At 39.2% G+C, this 20,432-nt stretch overlaps 1 protein-coding gene across 1 annotated transcript in view; it reads right to left on the minus strand.

Moving 5' to 3' along the window:
• Positions 1-20,432, minus strand: part of LOC135104422 (mucin-3B-like) — a 105,846-nt gene that overhangs the window by 1,604 nt on the left and 83,810 nt on the right. Inside the window, exons 7-21 of the mRNA XM_064011828.1 lie at positions 19,717-19,804; positions 19,097-19,221; positions 18,712-18,859; positions 17,553-17,852; positions 13,874-17,224; positions 13,358-13,579; positions 13,008-13,217; positions 12,037-12,258; positions 11,693-11,896; positions 10,968-11,189; positions 9,623-10,867; positions 9,135-9,332; positions 1,550-8,791; positions 1,135-1,356; positions 173-1,022 (exon numbers count right to left, since the gene is read on the minus strand). Coding sequence (XP_063867898.1) covers positions 173-1,022; positions 1,135-1,356; positions 1,550-8,791; positions 9,135-9,332; positions 9,623-10,867; positions 10,968-11,189; positions 11,693-11,896; positions 12,037-12,258; positions 13,008-13,217; positions 13,358-13,579; positions 13,874-17,224; positions 17,553-17,852; positions 18,712-18,859; positions 19,097-19,221; positions 19,717-19,804 — 14,849 coding nt within the window. The remainder of the gene's footprint in view (positions 1-172; positions 1,023-1,134; positions 1,357-1,549; positions 8,792-9,134; positions 9,333-9,622; positions 10,868-10,967; positions 11,190-11,692; positions 11,897-12,036; positions 12,259-13,007; positions 13,218-13,357; positions 13,580-13,873; positions 17,225-17,552; positions 17,853-18,711; positions 18,860-19,096; positions 19,222-19,716; positions 19,805-20,432) is intronic.

A 20,432-nucleotide genomic window follows, 5' to 3' on the forward strand; every position in this document is an offset into this window, starting at 1 on the left:
TGCAATATATATATATATATATATATATATATATATATATATATATATATATATATATATATATATATATATATATATATATATATATATATATAATTGATTATGCCATCAAAAAAAAATCGTTTAACCAAAAAAATTTAGGAAAAAATTTGTGTTGCAGAATGAAGATTACCTGCACACCAAGCAGGGCCCAGATGCTTCTCTCACAATTTGTCCATGTTGATAGTAGCGCTGTCCAATCTCACACATGATCATCTCCACTTCCTGTTGAATAGGCGGGTAGGTAGGGATGGGTGTTGTGGTAGTGGTAACATTCACTAAAGTCTGCACCACTGGACACTGGAAGCGTGGACAGCAATAACCTGCGATGGCCTCCTCAAAACAGTTGGAAATGGGTGGTGGGCATGTCTGCTGCAGACAAATGATGTCCCCACGGAAGCAGAAGCAAAAGTCACATGGGTCATCACGAGGAATCTGCTGAGCAGAGGCAAACACTTTCCCATTAAACATGCAGGCTTCAGGGTCATACTCCATTGGGGTGTGGGTGGTGTTGGAAGAGGTTGGGAAGGAAGGGAAAGGAGAGGAGTCAGTGGAGGCAGAGCTGCTGGATGAAGTGCTTGGAGGCAGAGGCTGTGTCACTGCACTGGTGCCTTCTTCCTTCTCATCACTGTCTGACTGTTCACTGCTGCCTAAGCTTGGACTGGCAGATATCACAGTCCCTTCGGAAACATCTTCCTTAGATTCTGTGGTACTTATAGGTGTCTCTGAAGTAGTTGAAGATGATACAGCTGGTGTGGTGGTGTCAATTGAGGCCAGTGATGTCTCAGTTGTTACAACACCTGCAGAAACCTCTGATTCCTCTGTGGTTAAGGAGCTCATTGCCTCAATCATGACTGGACTCACAGTGGCAGTGGATGCCTCTACACTAGAAGCAGAAGTGGTGGTGCTCGTGACAGGGATGGTGATTTCATCAGTAGTAACTGTGTCAGTGGCAACCTCTGTGTCTGTGGTGGGATGCTCAACTGTGGATTGAAAAAGAAGAAAAAATCAACTCATGAGCAATTAAGTAAAAATATAAATTGTGTTACAAAAGTAAAGAGAGCAAGCATGAAGTACAGAAGGACTTTAACTTACAGCACTCATACTGTGTAGGGCAGCAGCTTCCTGCAGGATGTGTCAGTGTTATGCAGTCAGGTGCTGGTGCAGCACATTCCAGGGAAGCACACACAATTCTGCCAGACAAACAGTAACAGTCCACGCATTCAGAATCCTTGGGGATATATTCACCATTCAGGTAAGTAACCCCATCTTCCACACAAGCAGGAGCAGCTGTCGAAGTGTCCTCAGGGAAAATAGCTGAAATGCAAAGGAATTATTATTATTATCATTATTGTAAAATGTAATAAGATTTAATAATGATGATGATAATAGCAAGAACAACAGCAACACTAATAATTTCCATTATTATTACAACAATAATCTTTTATAAGGTATCCTATTCATGTAAATGGGTGATGCAAAGACAAAAAGAATAAATTTGTATACTTACGACAGTCATAGACAGGACAACATGTGCTATTGGCAGGTAGTGTGGAGCATCGAAGGAAGGCTGGAGGTTGTGGAGGGCATGATAACCTGCTGCATATCACTGACCCATTATCACAGCGACAAGACTTTTGGCAATCTGATGTGAGTGGCATACTGGAGCCATCCTCATACTGCTGATCCTCCACTATGCAGCCAGTAAAGTCTTCCTTATCAGTTGATGCAGTCTGAGCTGTAGTGCTCTCACTTATTTCTCCAGTAGCAGGGGTAACAGTACCAGGTTCTTCAGGACCAACAGTAAAATAGTCATTTGTTGTTTTGTCTGCGTCTTCAGGACCAATGGTAACAGTATCGTCTGTTGTGTGGTCTGTGTCTCCAGGAACATCGGTAACTGTGTCGTTGGTGGCCTCAGGATCAATGGTAACAGTGTCGTTGGTGCCTTCAGGAGCAACGGTGGTAGTGTCGTCAGTACCTGCTGAAATATGAGTTGTCTCATAAGTAACTTTAGTGGCAATAGTGGTGTCATAGGTTTGTTTTGTGGGAACGACTGTTGGGTAGCCCATTGTTGTTGTGTCATAAGTGGTGGTATCATCGGTTTCATTTGAGGGAATAAGGGTCAAATTATCAATTTCTTCTGTGGGAACAACAGTTGCAAAATCTGTCTCTTTAGTAGTAAAAATGGTTGAAACTTCAGTTTTTTCTATGGGAACAACAGTTGTGAAATAACTTTCACCTGCAGAAGTAACATTTGTAGAATCAGTTTCATTTGTGAGAAAAATATCAGTGGTTTCAACTTCTATGGGAGCAACAGTTGAATAATAACTTTCATTTGCAGTATGTGTTACAATATCAGCAATTTCAGTTGTGGGAACAAAACCAGTTGTGTCTTCACCATCTTTTGTTGAAGAATCAGTAGTGTAAACTGATTTTGTTGTGGTAAAGAGTGTTGGGACCTCTGTATCTTTTGTAAAAGTGGTTATATCTTCAACTTCTTTTGTGGATGCAAGAGTTGTGTAATCTGATTCTTTAATGGTAAAGAGTGTTATGTCTTTTGTGGGAGTAGTTATATCATCAGCTTCATCTGTGGTATAGAATGTTACATATTCAGTATCATTTATAGGAGAAGTGGTTATATCTTCAACTTTTTCTGTGATAAACAATTTTCCATCTTCAGGATCATTTGTGATAGAAGTGGTTACATTTTCAACTTCTTTTGTAGGAGCAACAGTTGTGTATTCAGATTCTTTGGGAGTAAAGATTGTTGTTCCATCAGTATCTATTAAGGTGGTAGTAGTTATCTCTCCAGTTACTTTGGTGTGAGCAACAGTTGTGTAATCTGATTCTTTAGTTGGAGTAACAGTGGTGTAAACAGATTCTTTCGTGGTAAAGATTGTTGTGTTCTCACTATCTATTGAGGGAGTAATAGTTATGTCTTCAGGTTCCTTTGTGGAAGCAACAGTTGTGTAATCTGATTCTTTTTTGGTAAAGAGTGTTGAATCTTCAGTATCTATTGTTGAAGAGGTGGTTATGTCTTCATATTCTTTTGTAAGACCAGCAGTTGTGTAATCAGTTTCTTTTGTGGTAAAGAGTGTTGTGTTCTTAGTATCTATAGTGGGAGAAGTGGTTATGTCTTCAGGTACTTTTGTGGGAGCAGCAGCAGTTGTATAATAATATTCTTTTATAGGAGGAACAGTTGTGTAAACAGATTCCTTTCCAGTAAAAATTGTTGTGTCCTCAGTATCTATTGTGGGAGAAGTGGTTATGTCATCACTTTCTTTTATGGGAACAACAGTTGTGTAATCAGGTTCTTTTGCTGGAGCAGCAGTTGTGGAAACTGATTCTTTAGTGGTAAATAGTATTGTGTCCTTAATATCTGTTGTGGGAGAAATGGTCATGTTTTCAGCCTCTTTTGTGGGAGAAACAGCTGTGTAATCTGGTTCTCTTGTGGTGAAAACTATTGTGTCCTCAGTTATGTCTTCAGCTTCTCTTGTAGGAACAGCAGTTGTGTAATCTGTTTCTTTTGTGGGAGCAAAGGTTGTGTAATCTACTTCTTTTGTGGTATAAACAGTTGTGTAATCTGTTTCTTTTGTGGGAGCAACAGTTGTGTAACTGGATTCTTTTATGGTAGAGAGTGTTGTGTCCTCAGTATCTATTGTGGGAGAAGTGGTTATGTTGTCAACTTCTCTTGTGGGAACAGGAGTTGTGTAATCATGTTCCCTTGTGGGAAGAGCAGTTGTGTAATCATATTCTTTTGTGTGAGCAACAGTTGTGTAATTGGTTTCTTTAGTGGTGAAGAGTGTTGTGTCCTCAGTATCTAGTGAGGGAGTAGTAGTCATTTCTTCAGCTTCTTTTGTGGGAGCAACTGTTGTGTAATCAGTTTCTTTTATGGGATCAAAAGTTGTGTAATAAGTTTTTTTAGTGGAAGCAACAGTTGTGTAATCTGTTTCTTTTATGGGAGCAACAGTTGTGTAACCTGTTTCTTTAGCAGGAACAGCAGTTGTGTAATCTGTTTCTTTGGTGGAAGCAACAGTTGTGTAATGAGGTTCTTCTGTAAAGAGTGTTGTGTTTTCAGTATCTGTAGTGGAAGAAGTGGTTATGTCATCAACTTCTCCTGTGGCAACAGGAGTTGTGTAATCCTGTTCTCTTGTGGGAGGAGCTGTTGTGTAATCTGTCTCTTTTGTGGGAGCAACAGTTGTGGAATCTCTCTCTTTTGTGGTAAAGAGTATTGTGTCTCCAGTATCTATTGCAGGAGTAGTAGTTACTTCTTTAGCTTCTTTTGTGGGAGCAACAATTGTGTAATCTGTTTCTTTTGTGGGAGCAACAGTTGTGTAATCTGTTTCTTTTGTGGGAGCAACAGTTGTATAATCTGTTTTTTTTGTGGGAACAACAGTTGTGTAATCTGTTTCTCTGGCAGGAGCATCACTTGTGTAATCAGTTTCTTTGGTGTGAGCCACAGTTGTGTAATCTGTTTCTCTGGCAGGAGCAACACTTGTGTAATCTGTTTCTTTAGCAGGAACAACAGTTGTGTAATCTGTCTCTTTAGGATGAGCAACAGTTGTGTAATCTGTTTCTTTGGTGGGAGCAACAGTTGTGTAATCTGTTTCTTTAGTGGGAGCACCAGTTGTGTAATCTGTCTCTTTAGGATGAGCAACAGTTGTGTAATCAGTTTCTCTGCCAGGAGCAATGGTTGTCTCTTTAGGATGAGCAACAGTTGTGTAATCTGTTTCTCTGCCAGGAGCAATGGTTGTCTCTTCAGGATGAGCAACAGTTGTGTAATCTGTTTCTCTAGGATGAGCAACAGTTGTGTAATCTGTTTCTCTGGCATAAGCAACAGTTGTGTGATCTGTTTCTTTAGCAGGAGCAAAAGTTGTGTAATCAGTTTCTCTGCCAGGAGCAATGGTTGTCTCTTTAGGATGAGCAACTGTTGTGTAATCAGTTTCTCTGCCAGGAGCAATGGTTGTCTCTTTAGGATGAGCAACAGTTGTGTAATCTGTTTCTCTGCCAGGAGCAATGGTTGTCTCTTTAGGATGTGCAACAGTTGTGTAATCTGTTTCTCTGCCAGGAGCAATGGTTGTCTCTTTAGGATGTGCAACAGTTGTGTAATCTGTTTCTCTGCCAGGAGCAATGGTTGTCTCTTTAGGAAGAGCAACAGTTGTGTAATCTGTTTCTCTAGGATGAGCAACAGTTGTGTAATCTGTCTCTTTAGGATGAGCAACAGTTGTGTAATCTGTTTCTCTGGCATAAGCAACAGTTGTGTGATCTGTTTCTTTAGCAGGAGCAAAAGTTGTGTAATCTGTTTCTCTGGCAGGAACAACAGTTGTGTAATCTGTTTCTTTGGTGGGGGCAACAGTTGTGTAATCCGTTTCTTTGGTGGGAGCAACAGCTGTGTAATCTGTTTCTTTGGTGGGAGCAACAGTTGTATAATTAAATTCTTTTGTGGGAGCAATACTTGTGGAATCAGATTCTTTTGTGGTAAAGAGTGTTGTGTCCTCAGTGTCTGTTGTGGGAGAAGTGGCTGTGTCATCAGTTTCTCTTGTGGGAACAGTAATTGTGTAATCATGCTCTCTTGTGGGAGGAGCAGTTGTGTAATCATATTCTTTTGTGAGAGCAACAGTTGTGTAATTGGATTCTCTTGTCATGAAGACTGTTGTGTCCTCCCCATCTATTATGGGCGTAGTAATGTCTTCATCTCCTTTTGTTTGAGCAACAGTTATATAATCAGGTTCTTCAGAGGGAGAAATAGTTGTGTACTGGGATTCTTTTATGGGAGCAAGAGTTGTGTAATCATATTGTTTTGTGGGAACAGCAGTTGTGTATCCTGAATCTTTTGTGGTGAATAATGATGTGTCCTTAGTATCTATTGTGGAAGTAGTAGTTAGGTCTTCAGTTTCTTCTGTGGGAGCAACAGTTGTGTAATGAGGTTCTTTTGTGGGAGCAATACTTGTGGAATCAGATTCTTTTATGGTGAAGAGTGTTGTGCCCTCACTATCTATTGTGGGAGAGGTGGTTATATCATCAGTTTCTCTTGTGGGAACAGCAGTTGTGTAATCATGTTCTCTTGTGGGAGCAGCAGTTGTGTAATCATATTCTTTTGTGGGAGCAACAGTTGTATAATTGGATTCTCTTGTGGTGAAGAGTGTTGTGTCTGCAGAATCTATTGTGGGAGTAGTAGTTATGTCTTCAGCTTCTTTTGTGGGAGCAAGTGTTGTGTAATCAGTTTTTTTAGTGGAAGCAACTGTTGTGTAATCTTTTTCTTTTGTGAGAGAAACAGTTGTGTAATCTGTTTCTTTTGTGGGAGCAACAGTTGTGTAATCTGTTTCTTTTGTGGGAGCAACAGTTGTGTAATCTGTTTCTTTTATGGGAGCAACAGTTGTGTAACCTGTTTCTTTAGCAGGAACAGCAGTTGTGTAATCTGTTTCTTTGGTGGGAGCAACAGTTGTGTAATGAGGTTCTTTTGTAAAGAGTGTTGTGTCCTCAGTATCTGTAGTGGGAGAAGTGGTTATGTCATCAACTTCTCTTGTGGGAACAGCAGTTGTGTAATCTGTCTCTTTTGTGGCAATAACAGTTATGGAATCTGTTTCTTTTGAGGTAGAGGGTGTTGTGTCACTAGTGGGAGTAGTAGTCATTTCTTCAACTTCTTTTGTGGAAACAACAGTTGTGTAATCAGTTTCTATTGTGGGAGCAACAGTTGTGTAATCTGTTTCTTTTGTGGGAGCAACAGTTGTGTAATCTGTTTCTTTAGCAGGAGCAACAGTTGTGTAATCTGTTTCTTCTGTGGGAGCAACAGTTGTGTAATCTTTTTCTTTAGCAGGAGCAACAGTTGTGTAATCTGTTTCTTTTGTGGAAGCAACAGTTGTGTAACTAAATTCTTTTGTGGGAGCAATACTTATGGAATCAGATTCTTTTGTGGTAAAGAGTGTTGTGTCCTCAGTATCTATTGTGGAAGTAGTAGTTATGTCTTCAGCTTCTTTAGTGGGAGCAACAGTTGTGTAATTGGTTTCTTTAGCTGGAGCAACAGATGAGTAATCTGTTTCTTTGGTGGGAGCAACAGTTGTGTAATCTGTTTCTTTTGTGGGAGCAACAGTTGTGTAATCTGTTTCTTTTGTGGGAGCAACAGTTGTGTAATCTGTTTCTTTAGCAGGAGCAACAGTTGTGTAATCTGTTTCTTTAGCAGGAGCAACAGTTGTGTAATCTGTTTCTTTAGCAGGAACAATAGTTGTGTAATGCAATTCTTTTGTGGGAGCAACAGTTGTGTGATCTGTTTCTCTGGCAAGAGGAACAGTTGTGTAATCCGTTTCTTTAGCAGGAGCAACAGTTGTATAATCTGTTTCTCTGGCAGGGGCAACAGTTGTGTAATCTGTTTCTTTGGTGGGAGCAACAGTTGTGTAATGAGGTTCTTTTGTGGAAGCAATACTTGTGGAATCAGATTCTTTTGTGGTAAAGAGTGTTGTGTCCTCAGTATCTATTGTGGGAGAGGTAGTTATGTCATCAACTTCTCTTGTGGGAACAGCAGTTGTGTAATCATGTTCTCTTGTGGGAGGAGCAGTTGTGTAATCATATTCTTTTGTGGGAGTAACAGTTGTATAATTGGATTCTCTTGTGGTGAAGCGTGTTATGTCCTCAGTATCTATTGTGGAAGTAGTAGTTATGTCTTCAGCTTCTTTTGTGGGAGCAACAGTTGTGTAATTGGTTTCTTTAGCTGGAGCAACAGATGAGTAATCTGTTTCTTTGGTGGGGGCAACAGTTGTGTAATTGGTTTCTTTCGTGGGAGTAACAGTTGTGTAATTGGTTTCTTTAGCAGGAGCAACAGTTGTGTAATCTGTTTCTTCTGTGGAAACAATTATTGTGTAATCTGTTTCTTTTGTGGGAGCAACAGTTGTGTGCTCAGATTCTTTTGTGGGAGCAACAGTTGTGTAATCTGTTTCTTTTGTGGGAACAACTGTTGTGTAATCTGTTTCTTTTGTGGGAACAACTGTTGTGTAATCTGTTTCTTTTGTGGGGACAACAGTTGTGTAATCTTTTTCTTTTGTGATAAAGAGTGTTGTGTCCTCTACATCTTTTGTAGGGGTTATTTTTTGTTCATATTCTATAGTAGAAACAAAAGTTGTATGACTAGGTTTTTCTGAAGTAGCACCAGTAGGATAATCTGCTTCCATAGTGATATCAGTGCTAACACCATCCATTTCTTTTGGAGCCGCAATGGTTGTGTAATATATTTCTTTTGTTGAAGCAGTAGTTGCATATTCAGGCTTCTTTGTGGAATGCCCAGTTATTTCTTGAGTTTGTTTTGTTGTGTCTTCAGTCATTTTTGTGGAAGCAATTGTTATGTAATCAATATCAGTTGTAGTTAGAGGAGTAGTGTCTTCAGTTTCCTTTTTAGGAGCCATTGTTGTATAATCAGTTTCTTTTGTTGGTAAAACTGTAGTGTCTTTCATCTGTATTGTCACACGATCTGCTGTATGGTCTATTTCTGTTGTGGTAAATGAAGTCATGTCTTGAATAATTGTGTGTGTATCAGCTATAGTCGTATAATCGGTTTCCTTTACGGAAATGGTAGTTGTGTCTTCAGTATGTTTTGTGGCAACTGTACTTGTGTCATAAGTGACTTTTGTAGCATCAGTGGTTGTATCATAAGTATCTTTTGTTGGAAAAGTGGTTGTGTCATAAATGTCTAGTGGAACATGCGTGGTTGTCTCACCCGAAGATACGGAGATTGCTGTCATCTCAGGAGGTGTAGTTTCGTATCCTGAAAATAGTAAAACTTTTTAATTTAAAATGAAGGAAAAGTAAGGTAACTAGTACAATACATATGTAACATGAAAAATATATATTAGGGAAAGATGATGGAGTGGGTAAATTTGTTAGAATTTCAATAGGTTAGGTTAGTAGACTCTAATGATAGAATTCATCAGAAAACAATTTAGCTAATTCTGAGAGAGAGAGAGAGAGAGAGAGAGAGAGAGAGAGAGAGAGAGAGAGAGAGAGAGAGAGAGAGAGAGAGAGAGAGAGAGAGAGAGAGAGAATCAATTATAGAATATAATACAAATATGCAGAGAAAATCAATCATAAGAATCCATTTTATCCCTTACCGTCACATATATATTCTGGGCAACAAGTAGATATATCCTCCCTCGTAACCACACGGCAGTTACTGGCCGGAGGTGGAGGACAATCAATCGTAGCACAGATAAGCTCTCCTTGATAGCAGTAACAATCACTGCAGATATTTTTACTGGGCACAACATCTCCATCAGCGTACTCTTCTCCATTCACTAAGCACATGTTGGCTATAAGGGAAAGGGAAAGATGGAGGATAAATTTAATTTCTAGAAACATTTATGGGAAAAAAATGTAGTTATCAAGATTGCAATATGGTACAAGGAGCTAATAGGCAAGTCAGAAATCTAACAATCTATGTACTGGGCTGACCTCTCATTAAAGAAGGATAACTGAGACAAGATACCTGCATAAAAACATATTTGTACATACTACATCCACCCACCCATCCACACACCCACCCACTTCCTAAGCCAAAATGAAAATACAATTTAAAAATTTCAGAGGAGGGAATACTCACTACAATTATAACTGGGGCAGCATTGACCAGGAACATCTACCAGCTGGCAGCCTTGACTTGCACTGGGAAGTTCACATTCCTCCAGGGTACACTCAATGAGACTGTTCTGACAGACACAAGAAATATGACATGGGGTGGATGGTGGTATTGAGGCTCCATTGGGATAAACAGTGCCATTGAAATAACAACTACCTTCACCTGGAATGCCCTCAGTGTTTGTGGCTGTATCTGTCTGCCCAGGTGTCATTTCAGTGGTAGTAGTTTCATCCTTATCAACAGAATGATCAGTGCCTTCACTAATTACTGAGGGAGAAACAGTGGTCACATCAGGATCTACTGGAGAATCAATATCTGAAGAATCAGTGGGGTAATCAGTATCTACTAGAGAGTCGGTGGTCAGAACATCATCTGAAGAATCAGTGGTCACACCAGTAGCACCTGCAGAATCACTGGTATCACTTGTATCTACTGGAGAATCAGTGGCCTCTATGGATGGTTTTGGTTTATAAGTTACATCATTGGTGACATGTGGAGCAACAGTGGTAACTTCACTGGGTTCAATATATATGTGAGGTGTGGTCTCTTTTGTTACTGTTGTAGTGGTCACACCAGTAGCACCTGCAGAATCACTGGTATCTATATATGTATGAGGTGTGGTCTCTTCTGTTACTGTTGTAGAATCAGTAGTCACAGTGGTATCTGAAGAATCAGTGGTCACACCAGTATCAATTGGTGAATCAGTGACCTCTATGGATGGCTTTGGTTTATAAGTTGCATCACTGGTGACAACTGGTGCAACAGTGGTGACCTCACTGGGTTCAATATATATGTGAGGTGTGGTCTCTTTTGTTTCTGTTGTAGAATCAGTGGTCACACCAACATCTGAAGAATCAATGATCACATCAGCATCAATAGGTGGATCAGTGGCCTCTGTGGGTGGATCTGGTTTATAAGTTGCACCACTTGTGAAAGCCGGAGCAGAAGTGGTGACTTCACTGGGTTCAGTAACTGTATGTGTTGTGGTCTCTTGTGTTACTGATAGGGAATCTGTGGTTTCTGAAAATTCTGGTGTTGACTCAGTAGTGTATTCATGCTCTGGAGATTCAGTAGTTTTTCCAGTTTCTGCTGAAGAAGGTGAGGTTTTGACTGTATATGATGGGGCATGGGTGGAAGTTACTGGTTGTGTCAGCATAGCATCTGACACCTCAGTGGTGGTTTCAACAGGTTCACTTGGGAATGTTGACTCTGAAAAGATAATACATCATTATACTGAATTGCACACACAAAAACAAAAACACATTTTTTTTCTATAGGCCTTCTATTTCCTTTGAGACAGAATACTTACCACAGTTATACTTAGTTGGGCAACATGAGTCTGAAGGATCTTCAACAGGCACACAATTCTGGTTCTCAGGCACTTCACATTCACGGCGGGCACAAATAATCTCTCCACCCCAGCATGAGCATAAATCACAAGGGTCTGAGCTAGGCACATCCTCTCCATCCATGTACACTTCACCATTCTTCTCACAGGCAGGCAGCTCTGTTACTTCAGGTCCAAAGGTTGCTGTAAAAAGAAAGTAATGCATGTGTGTGTGTGCGTGTGTGTGTAATATGTATACACTGTGTAAATCTTGTTTTTTAAGAATATATTTATGTAAGATAAGCCAAGTTTTCAATGAAAATTTGATTTTAAATGACCACCACTAAAGGGTGTATTTGCTAAAGAAAAACAAATATGTAGTAGAAGACTGTAAGATTGTGGATTGTCTATAATTATGGTCATTTACTCGTATCAGAAAACCTTAACTGATTAAAAACAAATTTTTACTCTCTTTTCCTTATATATATATATATATATATATATATATATATATATATATATATATATATATATATATATATATATATATATATATATATATATATATATTTATTTATTTATTCTGAGAGTTCTTTTGTTGGTTTTGCTGCTGATTAATTCCATCATTGGATTATTTTTTTATGTTTTGATGAAAGTCTCTGTTTTGCCTCATACAGTGTTTGTCATGGAACTGCCTTTTTCTGTACCTGATGGCTGCGATGGGGATGTTGATGTTTCTGGATCTGATGAGGATGCTATTGGAGTGGTGATTGTGCTACTCTCTCCAGGAAGAGTTGTTCTCGTTTCAAAGGATGTTTCTGGTCCTGTCAGCATGGTACCTGGCACCTCAGTTATGGTTTCCTCAGTATCACTAGAATCCTCAGCAGGAGTAGTAGTCATATCAGGTACATCTGAAAAGTCAGTCATTATACTACCTGCACTATGTGCTTAAAACTAATGCACATTTTTACAGTGAGAGACCCGACACCTTCAAATGTATGGCATATTTATAGTGACAACTAAGCTGTTTCCTTTGACACAGAATACTTACCACAGTTATACTTAGTTGGGCAACATGAGTCTGAAGGATCATCAACAGGCACACAGTTCTGGTCCTCAGGCACTTCACATTCACGGTGAGCACAAATAATCTCTCCACTCCAGCATGAGCATAAATCACAAGGGTCTGAGCTAGGCACATCTTCTCCATCCATGTACACTTCACCATTCTTCTCACAGGCAGGCAGCTCTGTTACTTCAGGTCCAAGGGTTGCTGTAAAAAGAAAGTAATATATATATATATATATATATATATATATATATATATATATATATACTGTATGACACACACACACGCACATAGTCTTTGACGTGACTGGTTACACGAAATGACATCAAAATATCAATGAAAAGATTATGAGGTGAACTAACCTCATTTCTAATAAGTGTATTTATTAAGGAGGAACAATTATTTAATGTAAGTTTGTGGGATTGGGAAGGCAAGATTGTCATTACAATGGGATGAATCAAACCCCTAGTAGATATTCTTCTGTGGTTTTCCAAGTGAAGAAAACCTTATTAACTAATGTTACTCATCAGCATGATTAACAAACAGCATATGTGCATGAAAACACACCAAGATAAGGAGAATAACCAACCTGTTTCCAAAGTGCTCAAATTTTGGAAATGGTGCATGACAGAGGCCTCAAAAGACATAAACCATTATGGGTTTATTTTGAAGATCTTTAATAAATGTGTACCTATGGAGTCTATGACAGCAACATTTCATGCAATCATAGTCCCTTAACAGGCTGGATGTTTTTCTTTTTTCCTATCTATATCCTAGTCTGTAAGCTGGTTTACTGATCTTACAGCTGGGTAGGTTAATAAATGGATTATTGGGTTACATTTTGCTCTTATGCATTATATGTATTATGACTCCAATCTTAACATATATTCAAAGAACTGAAGTCTACATTCATCTTCATACAGTGTTTGTCATGGAACTGCCTTTTTCTGTACCTGATGGCTGCGATGGGGATGTTTCTGGATCTGATGAAGGTGCTATTGGAGTGGTGATTGTGCTACTCTCTGCAGAAAGAGTTGTTCTCGTTTCAAAGGATGTTTCTGGTCCTGTCTGCATGGTACCTGGCACCTCAGTTATGGTTTCCTCAGTATCACTTGGGAATGTACTAGAATCCTCAGCAGGAGTGGTAGTCATGTCAGGTACATCTGAAAAGTCAGTCATTATATTCCCTGAACTGTGTACTTAAAACAAATGCACATTTTTACAGTGGTAGACCCAACACCTTCAAATGTATGGCATATTTATAGTGACAACTAAGCTGTTTCCCTTGACAGGAATTACTTACCACAGTTATACTTAGTTGGGCAACATGAGTCTGAAGAACCTTCAACAGGCACACAATTCGTGCCCTCAGGCATATTACATTCCTGCTGGGCACAAACGATATCTCCCCTCAAGCAGAAGCATAAATCACAAGGGTCTGAGCTAGGCACATCCTCTCCATCCATATACAATTCACCATTCTTCTCACAAGCAGACAGCTCTGTTACTTCAGGATCAACAGTTGCTGTATGAAGAAAAAATAAATAAATAAAAAAATAAAATATATAATATATATATATATATATATATATATATATATATATATATATATATATATATATATATATATATATATATATATATATATATATATATTGGTAATTTTATTGCCATGATAAAAATTAATTACAAATAATTTAATAGAACACACAGGCACATACACACTCACAAACATTCTTTAGACCTGAATTAATATCAATATATGTAAATAAATAAACATAGTATACACACAAATGAAAAATATATTCATATTACTCACGGCATGAATATGTGGGACAGCATTCTGTCTCAGAAGGGGGTTTGGGAGAGCATCTAAGAAATGCAGGAGGAGGAGAAGGGCATGCTGTCATATTACATTTCACTTGACCATCCAAACATAAGCAAGATTCTTGGCAAGGTCCAAATGGTGACACTTCAGAATTACTGGGAACATAAGTTCCTGAGATACTACAACTGCCAGGGAACACAATAGGTCTGCCAGACACAGATGTGCTTGCAGGCGTTGTTGTCTCTGTAAGATCAGTGTAACTGTGCACAGTGGACTCTTCAGTTACTTTTGGACCTTCAGTAGTCTCACTAGGATCATCAGTAGTGCCACCGATATCTGGGGCAGAATCAGTAATGTTACTGTCTGCTTCTGAATAATCAGTGGTCTCACTAGTTACTGTTGATGCTGATGATGTGGCTGTGACAGCACTTGTTCCAAATGGAGTATCAGTGGTGAAAATACTGGTTTCATCAACAGTATGAGGTGTGGTCTCTTTTGTTATTGTTGAAGAAATGGTGGTTTCACTAGTGGCTGTTGGATAGTCAGCAGTTTTATCATCTGTTTCTGGATAAACAGAGGTGTCAATGCTTTCTTCTGTATAATCAGTGGTCACACTAATATCTGAAGAATCAGTGGTGTAATCAGTATCTACTAAAGAGTCAGTGGACTCTGTGGATGGCTCTGGTTTATAAGTTGCATCACTGGTGACAGATGGAGCAGAAGTGGTGACCTCACTGGGTTCAATATATATGTGAGGTGTGGTCTCTTTTGTTACTGTTGTAGAATCAGTGGTCACACCAGATTCTGAAGAATCAGTGATCACACCAGAATCTGAAGAGTCAATGATCACATCAACATCAGTGGGCTCTATGGACGGCTTTGGTTTATAAGTTGTATCACTGGTGACAGCTGGTGCAACAGTGGTGACCTCACTGGGTTCAGTATATATGTGAGGTGTGGTCTTTTTTGTTTCTGTTGTAGAATCAGTGGTCACACCAGTATCTGAAGAATCAGTGGTCACACTAGCAACACCTGCAGAATCACTGCTATCACTTGTATCTACTGGAGAATCAGTGGCCATACCAGCATCTGAAGAATCAGCAGTCACAGTGCTATCTGAAGAATCAGTGGTCACACCAGTATCAATTGGTGAATCAGTGACCTCTATGGATGGCTTTGGTTTATAAGTTGTATCACTGGTGACAGCTGGTGCAACAGTGGTGACCTCACTGGGTTCAGTATATATGTGAGGTGTGGTCTCTTTTGTTTCTGTTATAGAATCAGTGATCACACCAGTAGCACCTGCAGAATCACTGCTATCACTTGTATCTACTGGAGAATCAGTGGCCACACCATCATCTGAAGAATCTGTGGTCACACCAGTATCTGAAGAATCAGTGGTGTAATCAGTATCTACTGAAGAGTCAGTGACCTCTATGGATGGCTTTGGTTTATAAGTTGCATCACTGGTGACAAGTGGAGCAGTAGTGGTGACCTCACTGGGTTCAATATATATGTGAGGTGTGGTTTCTTTTGTTACTGTTGTAGAATCAGTGGTCACACCAGTATCTGAAGAATCAGTGGTCACACCAGTAGCACCTGCAAAATCACTGGTATCACTTGTATCTACTGGAGAATCAGTGGCCACACCAGCATCTGAAGAATCAGCAGTCACAGTGGTATCTGAAGAATCAGTGGTCACACCAGTATCAATTGGTGAATCAGTGACCTCTATGGATGGCTTTGGTTTATAAGTTGTATCACTGGTGACAGCTGGTGTAACAGTGGTGACCTCACTGGGTTCAGTATATATGTGAGGTGTGGTCTCCTTTGTTACTGTTGTAGAATCAGTGGTCACACCAGTAGCACTTGTGGAATCACTGGTATCACTTGTATCTTCTAGAGAATCAGTGGCCACACTAGCATCTGAAGAATCAGTGGTCATACCAGTAGCACTTGCAGAATCACTGGTATCACTTGTATCTTCTAGAGAATCAGTGGTCACACCAGTAGCACTTGCAGAATCACTGGTATCACTTGTATCTTCTGGAGAATCAGTGGCCACACCAGCATCTGAAGAATCAGTGGTTACAGTGGTATCTGAAGAATCAGTGGTCACACCAGTATCTATTGGTGAATCAGTGACCTCTATGGATGGCTTTGGTTTATAAGTGGCATCACTGGTGACAGCTGGTGTAACAGTGGTGACCTCACTGGGTTCAGTATATATGTGAGGTGTGGTCTCTTTTGTTTCTTTTGATTCTGAAGAATCAGTGGTCACATCAATATCAGAAGAATCAGTGGTGTAATCAGTATCTACTGAAGAGTCAGTGGCCTCTGTGGATGGCTCTGGTTTATAAGTTGCATCACTGGTGACAAGTGGAGCAGTAGTGGTGACCTCACTGGGTTCAATATATATGTGAGGTGTGGTTTCTTTTGTTACTGTTGTAGAATCAGTGGTCACACCAGTATCTGAAGAATCAGTGGTCACACCAGTAGCACCTGCAGAATCACTGCTATCACTTGTATCTACTGGAGAATCAGTGGCCACACCACCATCTGAAGAATCTGTGGTCACACCTGTATCTGAAGAATCAGTGGTGTAATCAGTATCTACTGAAGAGTCAGTGACCTCTATGGATGGCTTCGGTTTATAAGTTGCATCACTGGTGACAAGTGGAGCAGTAGTGGTGACCTCACTGGGTTCAATATATATGTGAGGTGTGGTTTCTTTTGTTACTGTTGTAGAATCAGTGGTCACACCAGTATCTGAAGAATCAGTGGTCACACCAGTAGCACCTGCAGAATCACTGCTATCACTTATATCTACTGGAGAATCAGTGGCCACACCACCATCTGAAGAATCAGCAGTCACAGTGGTATCTGAAGAATCAGTGGTCACACCACTATCAATTGGAGAATCAGTGGCCTCTATGGATGGCTTTGGTTTATAAGTTGCATCACTAGTGACAGCTGGTGTAACAGTGGTGACCTCACTGGGTTCAATATATATGTGAGGTGTGGTCTCCTTTGTTAATGTTGAAGAATCAGTTGTGGTTAGTGAATCATTGGAATCAATTGTATCTACTACAGAATCAGCTGTCCCATCAGTTTCTCCTGAAGAATCAGTTGTCCCTTCAGTTTCTTCTGAAGAGTCAGTTGCCCCTTCAGTATCTAGTGGAGAATCAGTAGTCTGTACTGAAGTAAATGGTGTGGTCTTGGTAGTTTCCTCTGTGGATTCTGCTGTTTTACTTGTCTGTAGAAGAGTAGTGTCAGTTGATGGGAGGGCATCTATTGTGACTGTAGTGTCTTCTGATGGCGAAACTGTGGTTAACACCTCAGCTGTGGATGGGAGTAGTACTGGTGAATACATTGGAAGCAAAAGAAAGGACAATGCAAGGCACAATATTTCATGAATAAGGAAGTCAAAATTTTTTTTCCCTTATCATTAAGTAATTTGTCTTATTTATCTATTTATCATTTTTTTATGACTAATATATTTTTTGTAAGTTAATAAGATGACAAAAATTCAAAGAAAATTTTTGCTCTTTTATCAGCCTGGTAACTCCACATTAGATGCTGCATTGAGAGGAAAGTTCATGCAGCTTTTGAGTTAGCAACTTGGGAAGACAATAAAAGGCTGAGATGGCAATAGATGTTCGATACTCACGACAGTCATATGCCTCTGGGCAGCATTTCCCTGGTGGTGGCAATTGAGGAATGCAGTTATTCTGCATCTCATCTAGTGGTGACTGACATTCCTGGACAGCACACACCGGATTTCCCATCATACAATAGCAGTGTTCACAGGGATCATCTGAAGGAATGAGTGCACCATCTGCATAAAATTCTCCTTTATGAATGCACCCTGAAGATTCTGGTAGCATTGTAGTAGTTGGGAGAACAGTAGTTTCATTGCTCTCCAGTGGCAGTGTGGTGGTTGTTGGGACAGCCTCAATTTCATCATGAGCTGAAGAAAAAGATAGACATTCAGTAGCTCAGGGTCAACCGAGGGAACACAAATGCACATGAGAATGCTTTGAGTTCCATGCTCTCAGTTGTTATAGGAATTTTTCATATGAGGCATCTCATGCAGAAGGGGCTTATAAGCTGAGATGGTGGTTTTCGGGTTAGGGCTGAATCTCACTCAGTGGAGGCATGCAGCAGCTGGTGGTGAAATGGGATTTTCAATTTTTACATCTATATATTCATAGTACAGAGGGTTGAGCATCACATATTAAGTACTATGAGGCCTTTCATTTGATGTGCAACAAGTTAAGTTTCTTTCCCTTTTCTTTTTTTTTTAATAAAACGGTAAAACATCAACGGTAGAAAAACACCAATAAAACACACAATTAATGAATATTAATTTGAAATTTAAAATGCTTCTTAGTTATCTATAGTTCTTTCAATGTACCAAATATGAATAAAATCGGATAATAAATACTCATATGTAAAAAAAACAACATTTGGTGTTTTATGATGTTTTATGAGGAAAATGTCATTATTTTAGTGATTTAATTAAATTTAGTGGTTCAAAAGGTTCCATTGATATATATTATGTTTGCATTGGTTCTAGTATGATATTCTGTTTCTTTGACTTTAAAGCCTTATAACTCAAACCAAGGTTGATGGTGCACAAGCCCCCAACTGCATGAGACACCTCATATAATGTAGTCATTGTCCATAAGATTGTTCATGAAGTAGTGACTAACTCAATCTACACATTATGTAATATGTGAAAACATATTCTACACTGGATTGCTATCTTTAGAAAAATAGTATATCCATTTGAGTGAGAGGACTCTGTCATAAGAGAAAGCGCATACCACAGTTGTATCTAACAGGGCAGCAGACACCCTCCTTGAATACTGGCTTGCACCCAGGAACCATCAGGATACACTCTTGCATCACACATGCTGTGTGGTTCCTAATGCAGTAACATAGCTCGCAGGGCTTATCAGGCTCACTTGGCACCTGAAACATGAAGGTAACTTAAAAGTGAGATCTTTGTTAACATAAAGACACCTTGCAATTACTGTTTCTTTATGTAGGGATGAAAGCAATATTACTTACATGTTCATATGAATGACAGTAATATTTGACATCACTCAGAGTAGAGGGTGCCATGAATAATAATTAACATGATTCAGTCACTATGTGCAAGCCACGATAAGAAAAGAAAAGTTCACACCATTGCACCTGCTCCCTCACCTGTACTCCATCTGGGTAGTAGAAACCATCAATAGTACAGCCGTACTCAGTGGAAGGCATGAGGCCCGTGCTGGTTGGAAAGGGTGGTGTGGTGGTCATCTGCATTATTTGAAGCTGCACCGGTACTGTGGGAAGTGGACACTTGTCATTGAATTTGAATTTTTTTCTAAGATTTTTCTAAGTTTTCTAAGATAAAGATAAAAATAAAGATTTGGATTTATCAACTCTTTTTACTTAAAATATCAATATCATTATCACTAGTATTGGAATTTTGAATTTATCAATTTATCAGTTATCAGTTATTGGGCAATAAATTTACCGACAGTAATCAATTGCCAGTTATCGCTGATAAAGTTGTCGTTATCAATTTATTGGTTATCCTGATAATTTTTTTTATTATCACGCCCAGCTACGGAAGAAACACTTATATTTATACAAAGTGAATGATAGCAAGTACCTAACATTTGAGGTAAACCATTTCAATCTTGTAGCAGCTTCAACAAGAACCTTTCAATCACCTTCCTCAAAGTGTTCCCTGAAACAGCCAAGGTGGGAGGTAGGGTGAGTGATATCTAGGGGGTGAAGGTTAAATACAGGTTGAGGTAGGGAAAGATTCCTACCTTGAGGGCACGTGATCACTGGGCAGCACTGGTTTGGCTTCTTCTCCATGGTACAGTTCTTGCCAAAGGTCTTCACAGTGGGACACACCTGTGGAATGGGCACCAACACATATCCATGCATGAGTAACATTTCAAATTCTAACTAAAATTACAAAAAGAAGAAGAATAATGATAGCAACAACAACAATAACTAATGATTAAGTGCTATGCCACAAAAATAGTGCCCTAGGAATGATGCATATGATATACCAAGGGTAATCCACCACTAATTCTATGCAAAACACGCTGTATTTCACTGTTGCCAAATTACATAAATACCAAAAGACAATACTAAGTTACTATGTGTATGTGTGTACCTTCAATTACAACAATAGCATCACAAGTAAACTACCAAGACTTGTGTATCATGAAAATAATATAAGTACAGAAAATAATAATAATTAAAGTTATTTTTTAAAGGAATGGATAGATAAAAGAGGAAAGAAAGGAGAGGGAAGGAATGGAAGGGGACTGAGGAAAAATGAAAGATATAGAAATACGAGTATGCAAAAACAGGGAAGGAAGGTTGAGAGAAAAGAAGAAAGAACAGAAAGAAAAAAGAAATAAGAATATGCAAGCATGCAACATGAGAAACAAAATAAAAAAAATATATAATGCAAGGAAGTTGGATGGAGAAATAGGTATATAAAAACCAGCTGAAAAAAATTATGGGAATA

The sequence above is a fragment of the Scylla paramamosain genome, chromosome 10 (genome assembly GCF_035594125.1).
Source record: "Scylla paramamosain isolate STU-SP2022 chromosome 10, ASM3559412v1, whole genome shotgun sequence".
Classification (NCBI taxonomy): domain Eukaryota; kingdom Metazoa; phylum Arthropoda; class Malacostraca; order Decapoda; family Portunidae; genus Scylla; species Scylla paramamosain.